General features: G+C 36.1%; 2 protein-coding genes across 4 annotated transcripts in view; both read right to left on the bottom strand.

Annotated features, from left to right (window-relative positions):
* Nucleotides 1–16,269, bottom strand: part of LOC132700488 (NADH dehydrogenase [ubiquinone] 1 beta subcomplex subunit 2, mitochondrial-like) — a 190,286-nt gene that overhangs the window by 113,173 nt on the left and 60,844 nt on the right. The gene's annotated exons all lie outside the window — the stretch shown is intronic.
* LOC132700483 (suppressor of lurcher protein 1) overlaps nucleotides 1–16,269 on the bottom strand; it is a 202,204-nt gene that overhangs the window by 111,110 nt on the left and 74,825 nt on the right. For all 3 annotated transcript variants that reach the window (XM_060667836.1, XM_060667837.1, XM_060667839.1), the window contains one exon: nucleotides 1,075–1,138. In XM_060667836.1, coding sequence (XP_060523819.1) covers nucleotides 1,075–1,138 — 64 coding nt within the window. The remainder of the gene's footprint in view (nucleotides 1–1,074; nucleotides 1,139–16,269) is intronic.

Raw genomic sequence — 16,269 nt, forward strand, 5'->3', positions numbered from 1 at the left:
TAATATAAAAGTGTCGGAATATGGTCATATTTTGTATTTGATAAATGCATGGTGTTGCCGAAACAGTTGTCATAAAGTATTGAAAATTGTGAAAATCTGAACATTTTTCGTTTGTTTTCATCAAGTAAAAGCCACCTCGGTCCAATAAAGAAAATCTCGGTTTTGTGGTCCTACGAAGAAAAAAAATGAAATTATAAATATTTCTATACTATCATCTCTTTTCAAACCAGTTCACAACTCTTACTCAGGAGTGAAACTAACATTAATGGTATTTAAAAAAATATTATGATGCAAACAATTTAATTCCTTCAGGTTTACTCCGAGAACATACGGAATGAAGAGGGCCCGAAGATTCTAGGGTACGTCCAACTTTCCAGGGGGTGCGAAAAGTTATGAAAATATTCCTCGGCTCTTTTTTATTTATCACCGCGCTATTTAAACGGCGGAACGTTAAAACCGCCACTCTGGCAAACCGATATTAAGCAATAAATTTGCAAATATGACACTTCGCATCCGTTTCCAAATCTAAAGTTTAATAAAAGTGCGAATTTATGTGAAAACGGGCGGATACGACCACTGAGCGTCTAGTGTAGATAATAATTTACCGTTTCGACCACAGAATGCTGAGGTGAAGCTTTGGCTAGTCGCTTCGAACGAATGCGAAACATTTGCTTTGCGGACAACGTTGCCGGTTCTACTCAATTAACCAATTAGTCGTATTAAAAGCGCCACAAGAAAAAGTTCACGTCCGTATTTACGACAAATAAACGTCAGCGATGCCGTTAGTTATCGCCGTCTCTCTCTCTCTCTCTCTCTCTCTCTCTCTCTCTCTCTCTCTCTCTCTCTCTCTCTCTCTCTCACGGTATCCCTCGTGAATCAAAACAATTTGAAGCAATTACACGGCGGATCCGGAGGACGTTGTTTACGGCGAAACTACTGCGGCAAATACGGCGCATCGGCCCTGACAAGGAGGAGCGGCTGACACGGATGACGTCGCCACCCCACCCCACAGTTATTAACGTTTACTGCAATTTACTGCCCAAACAAACGCGGTCTACGGACTCTCGTACTTACCGGGATGAACGGCGTCGCCTACCACGATGAACGTTATCTCCAGCGCCAGCAAAAACAACGACACCTGCAAAAATAAACATTACCGATTCAAATCTAGAAGATACGGTACAACGGTACAAGTCCATTAGGCATTCGATCAAAGTTGAGTGATAAACGAGGTTATCTCATCTTTTTTTTATTTGATTGAGAAGGAATTCAGAAGATGTAAATAGTACTATCTCATCATGTAGTGAGGTTAGAGAAAGATGGACAAAATGTAGGTTAAATTTATCAATTATGTTTATTATGTTTTAAAATTCAGAAACGCGTTTTACGGACTAGCCATGGAATGCTTATGTAAAAATGCTTATATGCATATATGCTCTCAAGAAACTCAGATATTCAGTACAATTTAACAACGAATATTAACATAAAAATACCTACACACCGACTGTCTCTTACATCAAATAGTTATTTAGACTGTAAAAATTTATAATAAATTGCCTATCGAACTAAAGGAGATAGCTAGTCAAACAAAATTCAAATGCACACAACAACAAGTTATTGTTGAATTCGCCAAATTCAACGCAGCTTAGATTTGAGATTGACGTTCAGCAATATTGAATCTCCTAAACACTCAGAACGTCAACAATTATTTGATAGATGCGATCCTATAGCACCGTAGGAGAGAGAAAACAGAATGTAAAGTAAAACAGCCTACTTTACGTTGTGCGAGCTTATAATAGTTGGACGTCTTCGCAGGGTAAGCTGATAAAGCGTCGGTCGCTTTTTCAAAGGGACCGGGTTCGATCCCGGGAGTCTCCGAGTAATTTTTCCATCTATTTTCGTATCGGAAAATATTTAAATAAAAATTTTGTTGAAAAAAAATAAAGAAAGCTCGTAAAAAACGGGGGCAAGTTTCGAAAAGTTGTTCGAGTATATTAAAATCGAACGTCTACACAGGCAAAGGTGATAAAGCGTCGGTCGCTTTTTCAAAGATTCCGTGTTCAATCCCTGGCGTTTCCCAAAAATTTTTTCGTCTATTTTCGTACAAGAAAAAATTATTTTAAAAAAAATTTTGAAAAATAAATAAACAAAATATTAAAAAACGGTGCAAGTTTCAAAACGTTTGCGAGCGTATCAAAATCGAACGTCTTCGCAGGCTAAGGTGTTAGAGCATCTGTCGTTTTTTCAAAGGTCCCGGATTCAATCCCGGACGTTTCTGAATAATTTTTCCATCTATTTTCCTATCGGAATAAAATTATTTCAATAAAATAAAGTATTTAAATACAAATTTTAAAAAATAAGTAAACGGTATACGAAAAAAACGAAAAATAAAATATTTGAATACAAATTATGAAAAATAAATAATCACAATACCTCGTAAAAAAACGTTAAAAAAAACTGGGCAAGTTTCGAAACGTTATGCGAGTGAATTGAAGTGGAACGTCTACAGAGGCAAAGGTGATAGAGCGTCAGTCGCTTTTTCAAAGATTCCGGGTTCGACCCCGGACATTTCCCAAAAATTTTTTCGTATAGGAGAAAATTTATTTAAAAAAATTTAAATATTAGAACACGGAGCAAGTTTGAAAACGTCTGCGAGCGTATCAAAATCGAACTTCTTCGCAGGCTAAGGTGTTAGAGCATCTGTCGCTTTTTCAAAGGTCCCGGGTTCGATCCTGGACATTTCTCAATAATTTTTCCATCTATTTTCGTATCGGAATAAAATTATTTCAAAAAAATAAAATATTTAAATACAAATTTTGAAAAATAAATACACAAAATACGGAAAAAACGAAAAATTAAATATTTAAATTACAAATTTTGAAAAATAAGTAAACAAAATTCGAAAAAAACGGCGCAAGTTGCGAAACGCGATTGCCAAAGGATCGAGGAGGATAATTAACTTTCTGTAATGCACTGCTAGCGTTGCTTTGTGTTGCGTCGCGGCTGTCGACGCTGGTTTAACTCGATTTTTTCGAGCGCCGCGACACCGACCGTCTCCCGTGATCGAATTAAAGTGTATTTGTGCCCGGGCGAGTTTAATTTCCTCCGCTTTTGTCGCGAAAATGAGCGGGAAAAGTGGCTTCTAGACACCCAACTAATTTTTTTGTTTTGTAATGTTCTTGTCGTTACTTTTATAAAACCCCCGTAGCTTTTAAATGGAGGATCTCATACTCCTTATCAATTTGTAACTAAAAGGTTGGTTACCTTTCAAAGAAACTATAAGGTTGTTCGGAAAGTCATTTCGTTTTTTCCCGTCAGAGGACTTAATTACGTTTTTTCGAAACCAACTTCACACTTAAGCCGCATAACCATTATATGTCTTGAGAGCTGATATTGCAAGGCTTGTGTGTGAAAAAGTTCTATTAATTCTACGCAGTAGTTTTTGGTTGGTGCCCTTTTAAATATGGAGAGCAATAAGCAGCATTTTAGTCATATTTTACTTTTTTACTTCAGAAAAGGTAAAAATGCTCTCCAAGCGAGAAAAAAATTGACGGATGTGTATGGAGAAGGCGTGTTAACAGTACGCCAGTGCCAGAACTGGTTTGCAAAATTTCGATCCGGCAATTTTGATGTCGAAGATGCACCACGGTCTGGAAGGTCGGTCGAAGCTGACAAAGATGCGATAAAGGCATTAGTTGATGCAAATCGGCGAATAACCACACGAGAGATCGGTGAGAGATTAAATTTGTCGAATTCGACTGTTTATGGCCATTTGAAAGGCATGGGCTTAACCTCAAAGCTCGATGTGTGGGTGCCCCATGTCCTTACGGAGCGAAATTTGTGTCGTCGCGTTGACGTGTGTGATTCGCTCCTCAAACGTCAAGAAAATGATCCACTTTTGAAGCGGATTATTACTGGGGACGAAAAATGGGTTGTATACAGCAATGTTAAACGCAAGAGGTCATGGAGCAGAAAAGATGAACCGGCTCAAAGCGTGTCAAAAGCCAACATTCACCAAAAAAAGGTGATGCTCTCCGTTTGGTGGGATGTCAAAGGAATCGTTTTTTTTGAGCTTTTGCCGGACAATACAACGATTAATTCAGAAGTCTATCGTCATCAACTGGACAAATTGAATGATTCACTTAAAGAGAAGAGGCCCGAATTAATCAACAGGAAGGGTGTAGTGTTCCACCAGGATAATGCGAGATCTCACGCAAGTTTGGTCACTCGCCAAAAACTTTTACAGCTTGAATGGGACGTACTGCAACGTCCACCATATTCTCCAGATCTGGCGCCTTCCGACTACTATTTGTTCCGGTCCCTGCAAAATTTTTTGGATGGCAAAACCTTTACCTCAAATGAAGATGTCAAAAACCACCTGAACCAGTTTTTTGCCAGCAAGGACCAAAACTTTTATGAGAGGGGAATTATATTACTGCCAGAAAGATGGCAAAAGGTGTTGGACCAGAATGGCCAATATATAATTTAATAAAATATTTATTCATTATACGAAAACTGTCTTTCATGTTCCCCAAAAAAAACGAAATGACTTTCCGAACAACCCAATATATAAAAATCATCTGGGATTCCTCCAGTTAATCTCTGAAAAAGTCAACAAGGTGATGACGGAAGATTTGCAAATTTATTATTATAAATGTTAATGTTAAACGAAACATTTTGGAAATTGTTGTTGTTGAAAGTGATGCGGTTTTGTTGGTCAAAGAATTATTTCCAGATATAAGCAGTCTGGCAAGATTGATGATTACGCACTTTTCTCGCAGTATAGAGACTGTTATAACTCATATTCATATAGGGTAAACGCTGAAGATCGGGTGCTTATCCTAATTGCATACATACAAAAAACATGAAGGGGATGTTCCTGACTATAAATTTGACTATGGTTTGGACTTAAATGTCATTAACTTTACTTTACTTTACTCTCCGAATATTTGCGGGGATAGATAGCCTTCGGTCTAAGTACTCGTACTAAATATTTCATCTATTTTATTAAAAAAATGTGTGTGTACCTCGAGTGGGCCCCCTCCACCACATTTTTAATGCTTCCTTATGGTCTGATGTTTTTCCTGATTACTGGAAATGAAGTTATTTAAGGCCAATTCACAAATGTGGTGACAGAAGCAATATTAGTAACTATAGAGCTATATGCATACAATCTGTCATTCCAAAACTTTTTGATATACTATTCTGTCAGCCTATTTGCTGGTATTGTAAAAAAATTATGTGTGACAACCAACACGGGTTTTTTCAGGGCAGGCCCACTGTGACTAACCTGCTGATTTATCAGCTGGATCTGCCGGGTGCTTTTGAGAAGTCTAAACAAGTGGACACTGTCTACACGGACTTTCATGAGCATCTTGTCCGTAAGTTTCGGGCCATGGGGCTGGGTGGTAATCTGGTTGAATTTTGTCACAGCTTTTTGACAGAGCATACACAGCAGGTCCGAATCAACAATTATGTTTCCAGCGAAATTGTGGTGCACTAGAGTTTGCCTCAGGGCTCACACGTAGGTCCGGTTTTCTTTAATTTTTTCTTTAATAATAATGTCAGTTCGTGGTGCATAGAAAATGGTCTGGATCTAAATGTTGGAAAGTATGTTAGTGTTACTTTTTCGCGCTTAACGAACACCCTTCAAAATAGGTATATTATTAACAATACAACGATAGAGTGTGTCACCAAAGTTAGGGACCTTGGAGTCGTCTCTGACAGTAAACTGACCTTTTTGGATCAGCTGGAGGATATTGTTAACAAGGGCATGAGAGGTCCGTGTTTTATTACCCGTAATAGTACACTGCTCTCATCCGACTGTTTAAAAACCCTTTATTGCATCTTAGTTAGATCTACACTGGAGTATGCCTCAGTAGTGTAGTCTCCACATTACAAATGTCACATTCATAGATTGGAGACTGTTCAGAGGGCGTTTCTGAGGTCCCTAGCATATAGAGCGGGTATAAATATCTACAATAACTTTCACATTAATTATTTTCTGGTATGTGAGCCTTTTGGGATAGATAGTCTGGAAATTAGAAGAACCCACTCCGATATCTTGACGTTTTATAAAATTTGGAACGGTGTATATAACTGTCCGGCTCTCCTCCAGTCCATTGATTTTACCATACAATTTAATTCTTACCGAAATATCAAAAAAAATATTTTCCCGCGCACTCGTTTTCGACATGTGAATATAAATTGCGTTTTTCTTAATGCAATTTTATCGTTTTTAAATAATGAATTTTAATTGTACAACATAACTGTGACATCTTTTTGAACGGATGTCCGTTAAACTACCGTTGACAACAAACCTCTCGAGACTTGTTCAAGGTTTTGCAACTGCCAAAAATGACAAGCATGAGGAACAATATTTTTACGTTATATTACATATTACAAAACTTTCTGGTATTTTGCAAAAAATCACAGAAAATCAGTTTTTTTTCTAATATTGACACTTACCAAATCTTGCAAAAACTAAAAATGTTTCTGTGTATAGCTAACAAAACTGCAACTATTTGCGCATTTAAGGTTATTCTCACCCTGTATATTTAAGAGCGATAAACCATTAGCCAGAATGGAGCCGTTAAAATACGCGACGTATATTGAATTTCAAAATGCCGCTGCTTTTTTCCTCTCATTGTCTATCCTAGACGGTTATGGGTACTAAAAGCGCTTAATGACCGTATAAAAATATGAGAAGCTCGCAGCCGGACGACATCATCGTCCATTATCCCGCAGGTCAAGCGGAAAGCAAGTGAAAATGGCGGCAATCTTAACCGCGTAACGTCCAACAACATAGAAATAGACAGTACGCCACGGCTTATGTCTTCTATTCTTTCTATCAGCTCATTTAACACGAAATAAATTATTGAAAATGTTCCAGCTTCTCCAAATATGGATTAATTTTTGCTTGCATTTGTCAAAAATAAAAAAGATATTCGTTCAGTACACATTGAAATAGTAAATGGACTTTCGTAAAAAATACGACAAATTTAACTTGATTATTAATTAATTATTTATTTAATTAATAATTAATTAATGGAAACAATGATATAATTATTTCGATTAATAAATTATTTGCTTTAATTAATTTAATTAACTTAACTATTGAAACGGAAGCAAGGCAAGACTTTACTAATTTTACCCAGAACGCACTTAGTAATTATTAATTAAATAAATTAAATTAATGTATGTAAAGTAAAACTTCTGTAATCTGACTATCCAGGCGCCTATACTATAACCCCTATAACTCCGCCTGGGGCAGTTGTGGGTGGACCGAGTAGCTCACAATTGTCACTGCCGGTCCCAAGCCCGGATAAAGGAGGAGGGTTGAGCGTGAGGCTAGCAACCTCACCTCGGAAAAAGACCTTGCTACGAAAACGGACGATAAGCCTCGGAATAGATTGGATAAAAGGAAACGACAATGGCTAAGAAAACAGGATATGAATATAGGAACATGGAATATCCTCAGCTGGTACCGCCCTGGGGCATCAACCCATGCTATCAAGACACTAGAATTACGGGGACTAGATATTACAGCGGTTCAGGAGGTTAGATGGACTGGAAACGGAAACGTTAAAATCAGCAAATCAGTGGTTTTCTACAGTGGCAATGAACAGGATAGACATGAATATGGAACGGGATTCGTTGTAAAGGAACAATTGGTGCCGTCCATTATAGATTTTTGCCCAATCAATGAGCGACTCTGTTGGATCAGGCTAAAAGGCCGCTGGTATAATTACACCTTGATATCGGTGCATGCCCCGACAGAAGAGAAGGATGAAGAGACAAAAGATACGTTTTATGAACAGCTGGCAAATATTGTGGATAAAGTACCAAGACATGACATGCTGATGATCCTAGGAGACCTTAACGCTAAAATCGGTAAGGAAAATGCATTTAAGCCTCCATGATGAAAGCAACGACAACGGACTAAGGCTAATAGACTTCGCCACAACATATAACCTCCTTATCAAGTGAACCTACTTTGAACATAAAAACATACACAAACAGACATGGATATCTAATGATGGTAGAACACGAAACCAAATAGACCATGTACTAATAGACTCCAGACACAGTAGTAATTGCTTAGATGTTAAAAGTCTTCGTGGGGCGGATGCAGATACAGACCATATACTGGTGAGTTCTAAGATTAGAGCTAGAATATCTAGTAGCAAGAGCACAAAGGGTAACCCAACAAAAACATGGAACGTAGAAATATTAAAAGAAGAAGAGACAAGAACAAGATACACAGAGACGATAACCAACCAAATTAATCAAATGGCTATTGAGGAGGACACTAACATATTTTGGAATAAACTGAAAGAAACGGTGAATAATGCAAACGAGAACGTCTTAGGCCTGCGGCCCAAACAGAAAAGGAAACAATGGTTTGACGAAGAGTGTAAGAGGGCGATCGAGAACAGGAAAATGTCCAGACAAATAATGCTGCAAAATACCACAGAAGAAACCATAAACGAATATAAGCGAACGAGATCAATAGCAAGAAGGCTTATGAAGAAGAAGAAAAAAGAACTCCAAATACAAAAGGTGAAGGAAATTGAGGAAAACAGACGCAACAACAACGCTAGGACCTACTTCAAAGGAATATTAGATTTTAAAAAAGGCTACCAACCAAGAACCACAAACTCTCTAAAGCATCAAGATGGCCAACTCATAACTAATAAAGCAGAAATCCTAAACACATGGAGAGAATATTTCCATGAACTGCTCAACACCGAAAGCATAGAAAACACAGAAACTAAAATATTCCAGTCAGCCGAAGTCACAGACAATACTCCTAACTATGATGAAGTCAAACAAGCGATTTACAGACTCAAAAACAATAAGGCGCCAGGAAGCGACATGATCCCAAGCGAATGTTGGAAGCAGGGGGGAGAAACACTGCACTCGGCTATGCACAAACTCATCGAGATAATATGGCGAACAGAAGTAATACCAAACGAATGGCAAGAAGGGGTAATTGTACCGATACACAAAAAAGGGGACGAAATGATATGTGGTAACTACCGCGGAATAGCTTTGCTGAACACCGCATATAAAATCTTAGCCAACATACTCCTCGACAGACTTAAGCCATACGCCAACGAAATAGTGGGCGAATATCAGTGTGGATTCAGAAAAGACCGGTCAACTATAGATCAGGTGTTCACCATTAAGCAAATAATGGAGAAGTGCTGGGAATTTAATAAAGAATTACATCAACTGTTTGTGGACTTCAAACAAGCTTACGATAACGTTTGCAGGGTAAAACTTTGGGAAGCTATGGAGGAACTCGGTTTCCCCAAAAAACTGATACGCCTAACACAAATTTGTATCAATGGAGCGAAGAACAAGGTCAGGATCGGGCAAGAACTCTCAGATATTTTTGAAGTCAACAACGGCCTCAAGCAGGGCGATGCCATTTCACCTTTGCTATTCAACATCTCCTTAGAGAATACGTGGTTAGGAAAGCGGAGATAAAGGCTCCAATGACAATGTTTCGCAATAATGGCCCAAAGCTACTGCTAGCATTTGCAGACGATGTAGATGTGATTGGTAGTAGTAGACTTAACGTCAAGGAGACCTTCACCAACTTCGAGAAACAGGCACTAAATATGGGATTGAAGATCAACGAAGGGAAAACTAAATATATGTACACAACTAGAAACAACCAAAGGAGAGATAGAGTAGGACAAAACATCACAATGGGTGACTATAACTTTGACCGGGTGAAAAAGTTCAAATATCTAGGAACAACACTCTCAGAAAACGCTGATGGGTCAGAAGAGATAAATTGTAGAATACAAGCTGGTAATAGATGTTTATCAGCGCTACAAGACCTTCTTAAATCAAAAAATCTCACACGCACGACTAAACTATCCATATATAAAACCATATTAAGACCCGTAATAATGTATGGATGCGAGACTTGGACACTTACAGTGGCCAACGAAGAGCGGATCAGGGTTTTTGAACGGAGAGTACTGAGAAAAATCTATGGGCCGGTCACTGATATAACAACCGGTAGATATCGTATACGCAAGAACAGGGAGCTATATGAACTATACAAAGACCCCAATATCATCAACGAAATAAAAGCGAGAAGGCTACAATGGGCCGGACATGCGAAAAGATTTCCAGACAACCGAATAGCCAAGCTAGCATGGGAAGAGGCACCCGAAGGAAAAAGACCACTAGGTCGGCCTCGCCTTCGCTGGAGGGATAACATCGAGAAGGACCTAAAAATAATGGAAGTCGATAACGCACTAGACCTAATGAACGACAGACAACAATGGAGGCGCATCGTCAAGTCGGCTAAGACCCACCCCGGGTTGTGAGCCACGGGGAGGAGGAGGAGGAGGCGCCTATATGAGAAGCTTGAAAGAGTCTCATTTTTAATTCGCAATGTCGGCATAGAATTTTATTTAATTAAATTTAATTGGTGTTTCATTAATTAAATGATGTTGTTGCAAAACTGTGATGTTGTAATTGAAGCAGAGCAAGACAGATGTAATCTAACCATCCGGCCCAGATTGTTTTCACTGGTATTATAGCTATTAATTATGAATTAATTATTTTAATTAAGAATTCAATTAATTTGTCATGTAAGCTGTAATAATACCGTAAAGTTTACCACGGAAGGCACTTACGCAATACCCATTAAACTAAATTAAATTATTTGACAAAACTGTTTCATTATTATTAAATTCATTTAGTTTAATTAATTTAATTATGCTTAATCGTTAGATAATTAATAATTAAGTTATTTTAGTTCATTGTTCTGCCAAAAATGAAATATTATAATTGAAGCCAAAAAAAAACGGATATAAGAGCACCGATAGGAAAAACCTGACGGGGACTCCGCTTAAATTCGAAACGTAGTCGTAAACGGTGACCTTTCCGGTTTGTTTTTGTTTTTGTCCTAATTACCGGCGAAACCGCAACGATTAACTATCGTCCGCGGGAGAAATAATGGAAGTAATTACGTCCGTCGGCGATAAGGACCGCGGAAATATCACGCGTCAAAACTTTCCACGATTTATCAGTTTCGGTGGCCGCGACGCCCATACACTTATTTAAATTTGTCACGTTAATATTTCATCTCGCCGTTTTGTTGTCTTCTTTCGGTGCCGCCGGCGGCGGAAAACTACGGACAGTTTTCTCTCTCCCGACATTCATAAATTCGTCTCAGTTTATCAGCAAAGTTTACCGATGATATGGTTTGGTCCAAAATAGAGCGTTTCAAATACAGACATCCTGGTAGTCGATTTTTGGTTTCTATTTGCTAACGATATACAAATGTAAAAAGAGAGAGGTAAATAATAACAATAAGAATATAAAACCTACCCGATATTAATAAATAATATAAACAGATGTTGTTGTTATTATAGCAGTAGACTGACATTCAACTGATGTGGCTTTTAATTGCTTTCTATTTGTACTTTACTTTGTACTGCACGGTATAAAATTTGTTTTCTTTATACACACTGAAGTTTTTTTTGGTTAATAACTACTGAAAATAAAGTAATTGTCAATCAATAATACTAATACTAATAATTGACTATTCCAAAATTAAAAATTGTCTAAAATTGAACTGAGATGGCTTTTACTTGATGGAAATCCATTTAACGAAATAAATAAGAACTAAAAGTTCAGATTTTCACGAAATTATATATATTCACATCACAATTGTTTCGACAACACCGTGTCTTTATCAAATGTAATATTTACAAACTACCTGCTACTACATATACAGAAAAATGACAATAAAATCTTAATTAATGTTGTTGTAAGTATTTAAGTTTAATTATGGAGAGGTATTTAAATCTAGTTGATCGTTAAGTAATACATTTGAATGTCTCATTTTGTTAATCTCCATGGCTTCCAATAAATTTAATTTTCTACTTTTTGTAGCTGTAAAATGTTAAAATTGTCTTCAGAAATGTGTTTTTTTGTGTTTAAGAATTTTTCTATTGTGTTGTTAGTTCCGAAAGCTATTTTTAACCACATTTTGACAAATGTTTTGAAACTTTTTCACTGGGTTCTGTATGTTCTGTATTAGGTTTCGGATAAATAAAGTTTACTGTTGTCTGGATTTGTTTTTTATTTATAATTTTGTCGATAATGGACGGACTGTAGCCGTTGTTCAGTGCAATTTGCAATTGTGCAATGATATTAAGTTCTTTATTGTAATTTTCTGTTGAGAGTGGCGTATTAAGAAGTCTGCATATAAAAGAGTGAAATGCAGCCATTTTGTCAATTGTCTGTCCATTCCAACAAACCAGGTAAAGACATTATCCACGTATCTATACCACCATAGAAAACTTTTACACAAAGGATTAAGTGGGTTTCCTATAATCAAACCTTCTTTAGAGATGTAAATCTGTCCATTAAATTCAAAATAATTTTGGTCTAAAGATACTATTAAGCAATCTAATAAATCTTGTTTCACCAATGGGGTAATCATAGAGTTATTAAAACATTCTTGCTGTAGAGCCTTCATAAATATATTTTTTAATTTAATTTATTGTTTGGCTATAGTGTTCACAGAATTATACCATTATACCATTATACCATTACTAACAAAATGACTACGTTCGAACCCGTCAAAAAATGGCTCGATAATTCTCTACCATCAGCGAGTAAAAAAGTTTTTAATTTGAATGTCATCATTTTAAGTGTCATACCTTTCCTGTGTAAGTTTCAACGAGGAAGTCAATGAATCTGTCAATTAATTTCAGCTGATTAATTTAATACAACAATTATAATTTAATTTGTTACATTTAACAAACTTAACTTAATTTGTTTCATTTTGGTTAGTTAATTAAATTAAATTTAATTAAACAAATTGAATTTAATTAATTTAACTTAATTGAATTTAACAAAATCATTTTAATTAATTTAATTTGTTTTAAGATGGAGGGGGTATATTTGGCGCCATATTTGTTTTTGATAAATAAATTCCTGTTCATTTTTATCATTTGAAAGAAATTCGAATATACAATCTCACTCTGTCTGACTCACTCTAAATAGATTATTTTCAAATTTAAAAATATATATTAGAGGGGAGTTTTGACGAAGAAGTGGAAAAAGGCAAATTTCTTTACATATCTGTCTCCGTGGACAAATCTATTTGTCAACGATCAAAAATCACAAAAGTGCATCGGTCTATCTATTTTCCGAAGTTATAGGAAAATAAATTCAAATAGAGGAGCCAATTCCCAGAAATGCAAAGTTTGAGGTTCCATAATATCAAACCCTGCTTATTAAATGAAAGAAAATTTTAAGTTAGGCTTATAAACCAAAAACGATATTTTTAAATCCAGAGCCGGAACGCCGGAATTGAAAAATTAAAGGTTTAAAAATCAATGTTAAGTAGTATCTTTTCTGATTCTCAGATTAAAGCGATTTTAAACTACCGATACTAGCCATAACGGTCAGTTAGATAGTTGTTTGTATTTACGAATCTCTTCTCTCTTCAGAGAGACAAAAACATACGTTGGTTTGTTTACATCAAGGACTGAGGTTTCATTCTATTTAACAAATTTAATTCAAATAGTTAATATTTGTATTTTATTTAATTTAGTAAATTAAGTTAAATTTTATTTTATTTTAATTATTGATTTAAATAAGAACTTTAATTTAATTATTTTACGTAAATTTGAATAAATAATTAAATTTAATAATTTAATTTAGTTATGATCAAATTAAATTCAATTAATAATTTTAATTTTATTTAATTCAATTTAACCAAGGTTACCTAGTATCTTTGACACGAAAGAGATATGATTCTAAGTTCGCTTTTCGAATTCCAAAATGAAACACCGGCGTTACGGCACCCATGTTGAAAAAATAAAACGCCGTCCGGGATCATCCCGGACAAAATTCAATTTAACTGTCCAGCGAAATTTTAAACTACAACGGGAGCGGTGGCATGGGCGGACAAGTAGCCTATAGGTATGAATGCCCGGGGGTTGTTTACAAAGTGGCTCGCTTAATGACGGGAAAACATGGCTGGCAATTTTGTCAACCGTTTATAAAGGTCGTTTGTTTGAGCCCGCCGGCACAGTCGGACGTTGGACACGAATTGAAACAGTTTCGGTCAAGCTCTGAAGAAGGCAACAGGATAATTGGCGAAACGTTAGCAAGTTCGAGTCAACAAAAACTGACGCATGAAGAATCCAGAAGTTTTATAAAAATTATGATTATTATTATAATTGTAAGTTATTACTTTCAAGACAGGCTTTTATTACAGCAGAACAAAATAGGTCTATAATTTTTTTTAGATAATTTAGTAGATCAACAATGAGAAAAACCTCTTCCTCCACGCGAGCCTGTGGAATGCTTAACCCAGTCGCGTCGACGGATACGCCCTATGCGATATTTTCGAAGGAAAAAAAAATTGCTGCCCGCTTTAAAGCCCCATCCCCGTAATAAAGTTTTCAAGTGCGTCTTTGTCGAGCAAATTCCATTCAAATGTTACGTCGCCGTGGAAGAGCGTGTGGAAGAAACGGGAAGTCAATTTGGGCGGTCCCGACGTCTTTATTAATGCCCCGAACATTCGTTCGAATCAAAACGATCCTGATTGATGTCGCTCCTGCGGGCGCTCGCAGGCGCGCGCGTAGTTTTAAATTGGAGCTTTTTTAACGCCGGGAAGCGACGACGTCTCGTTCGATTTCGTTATTTTTCGAGAGAGGGGCGGGGGGAATTTCACGTGCGACACTGACGAGCTGTAACTCATTACTCAACTGTTGACAATTTCATGTATCACCCTGTAGACGATTTTGCACCGGGTCAAAAATTTGTCAAAAACTTGCGAAAGTGATAAAAAAAGACACTTAAAAAAATTGTTTCACCCTGTAGACGATTTTTTGCGGCGTTATACTCTCTAAATACGCTGAATACGATTAAGAATGAGAAATTTTTAAATATACGAAAGTCTGCAAAAAGTACCTTTTACAAAAAAATGTAGGTTTCACTCTGTAGATGATTTTTTACCAGGTCACATATATGCGGAATATAAAGCCAACTTTGGTCTGTTCAACTTTTAACAAAAAATTGTATGTTTCACCCTGTAGACGACGTTTTGGGGCGTTAAAAATGTTTAGATTTGAAACTAACTTTTCCTTATTTAATAGGACTAAAAAAAGGAAATTCATACATTTTCGAAAATGTCACGGGTCACAATTATGTGGAATATGAAGCTAATTTTGCCCTGTTTTTGAATGAGAAATTTTTTAATTTTCGAATTTGATTAAACAGAAATTTTTATTAAAAAATTGTGTACTTCATCCTGTAGACTATTTTTTGCGACGTCAAAGATGTGTGGATTATGAAGATAACCTTGCTCTCTTAAATACGACTAAGAAGGAGAAATTTCGAAACTTACCAAAGTGTTCAAAAAGCAACTTTTACAAAAAAAATGTATGTTTCACTCTGTAGAGGATTTTGTGGCGGGTCGCAAATATGCGGAATATGAAGCTAACTTTGCTCTGTTTAACTTCACTAGCACTGAAAACTTTTCATATTTTCGAAAGGAATTAAAAAGGCATTTTTAATAAAAAAATTGCATGTTTCACCCTGTAGACGATTTTGTAGCGGATCACAATTATGCGGAATATGAAGCCAATTTTGCTCCGTTTAATATCACTATCAAGGAGAAATTTTTAAACTTTCGAATGTGATACAACAGAAACTTTTAATACAAAATTACAGATACAGATTCTACCAAAAAATTGTATGTTTCACCCTGTAGACAACTGTGTACCTCTTAAAAGAACGTGTTTAAAATAAAGGTAATTTTCCTTAATTTAATAAAAATAAGGAATGGAAATTTTTAGACTTTCGAATGGGTCTGAAAAGACACTTTTACCAAAAAATTGTATGTTTCACCCTGTAGACGACGTTTTGGGGCGTTAAAAATGTTTAGAATTCCAAACTAACTTTTTCATTTCAAATTCATACATTTTCGAAAATGTCACGGGTCACAATTATGTGGAAAATGAAGCTAATTTTGCCCTGTTTTCGAATGAGAAATTTTTTAATTTTCGAATTTGATTAAACAGAAATTGTTATTAAAAAATTGTGTGTTTCATCCTGTAGACTATTTTTTGCGACGTTAAAGATGTGTGGATTATGAAGATAACCTTGCTCTCTTAAATACGACTAAGAAGGAGAAATTTCGAAACTTACGAAAGTATCCAAAAAGTAACTTCTACAAAAAATTGTATGTTTCACCCTGTAGACGATTTTGTA

The sequence above is a fragment of the Cylas formicarius genome, unplaced genomic scaffold, assembly GCF_029955315.1.
Source record: "Cylas formicarius isolate icCylForm1 unplaced genomic scaffold, icCylForm1.1 PGA_scaffold_4__25_contigs__length_36172078, whole genome shotgun sequence".
Taxonomy (NCBI): Eukaryota; Metazoa; Arthropoda; class Insecta; order Coleoptera; family Brentidae; genus Cylas; species Cylas formicarius.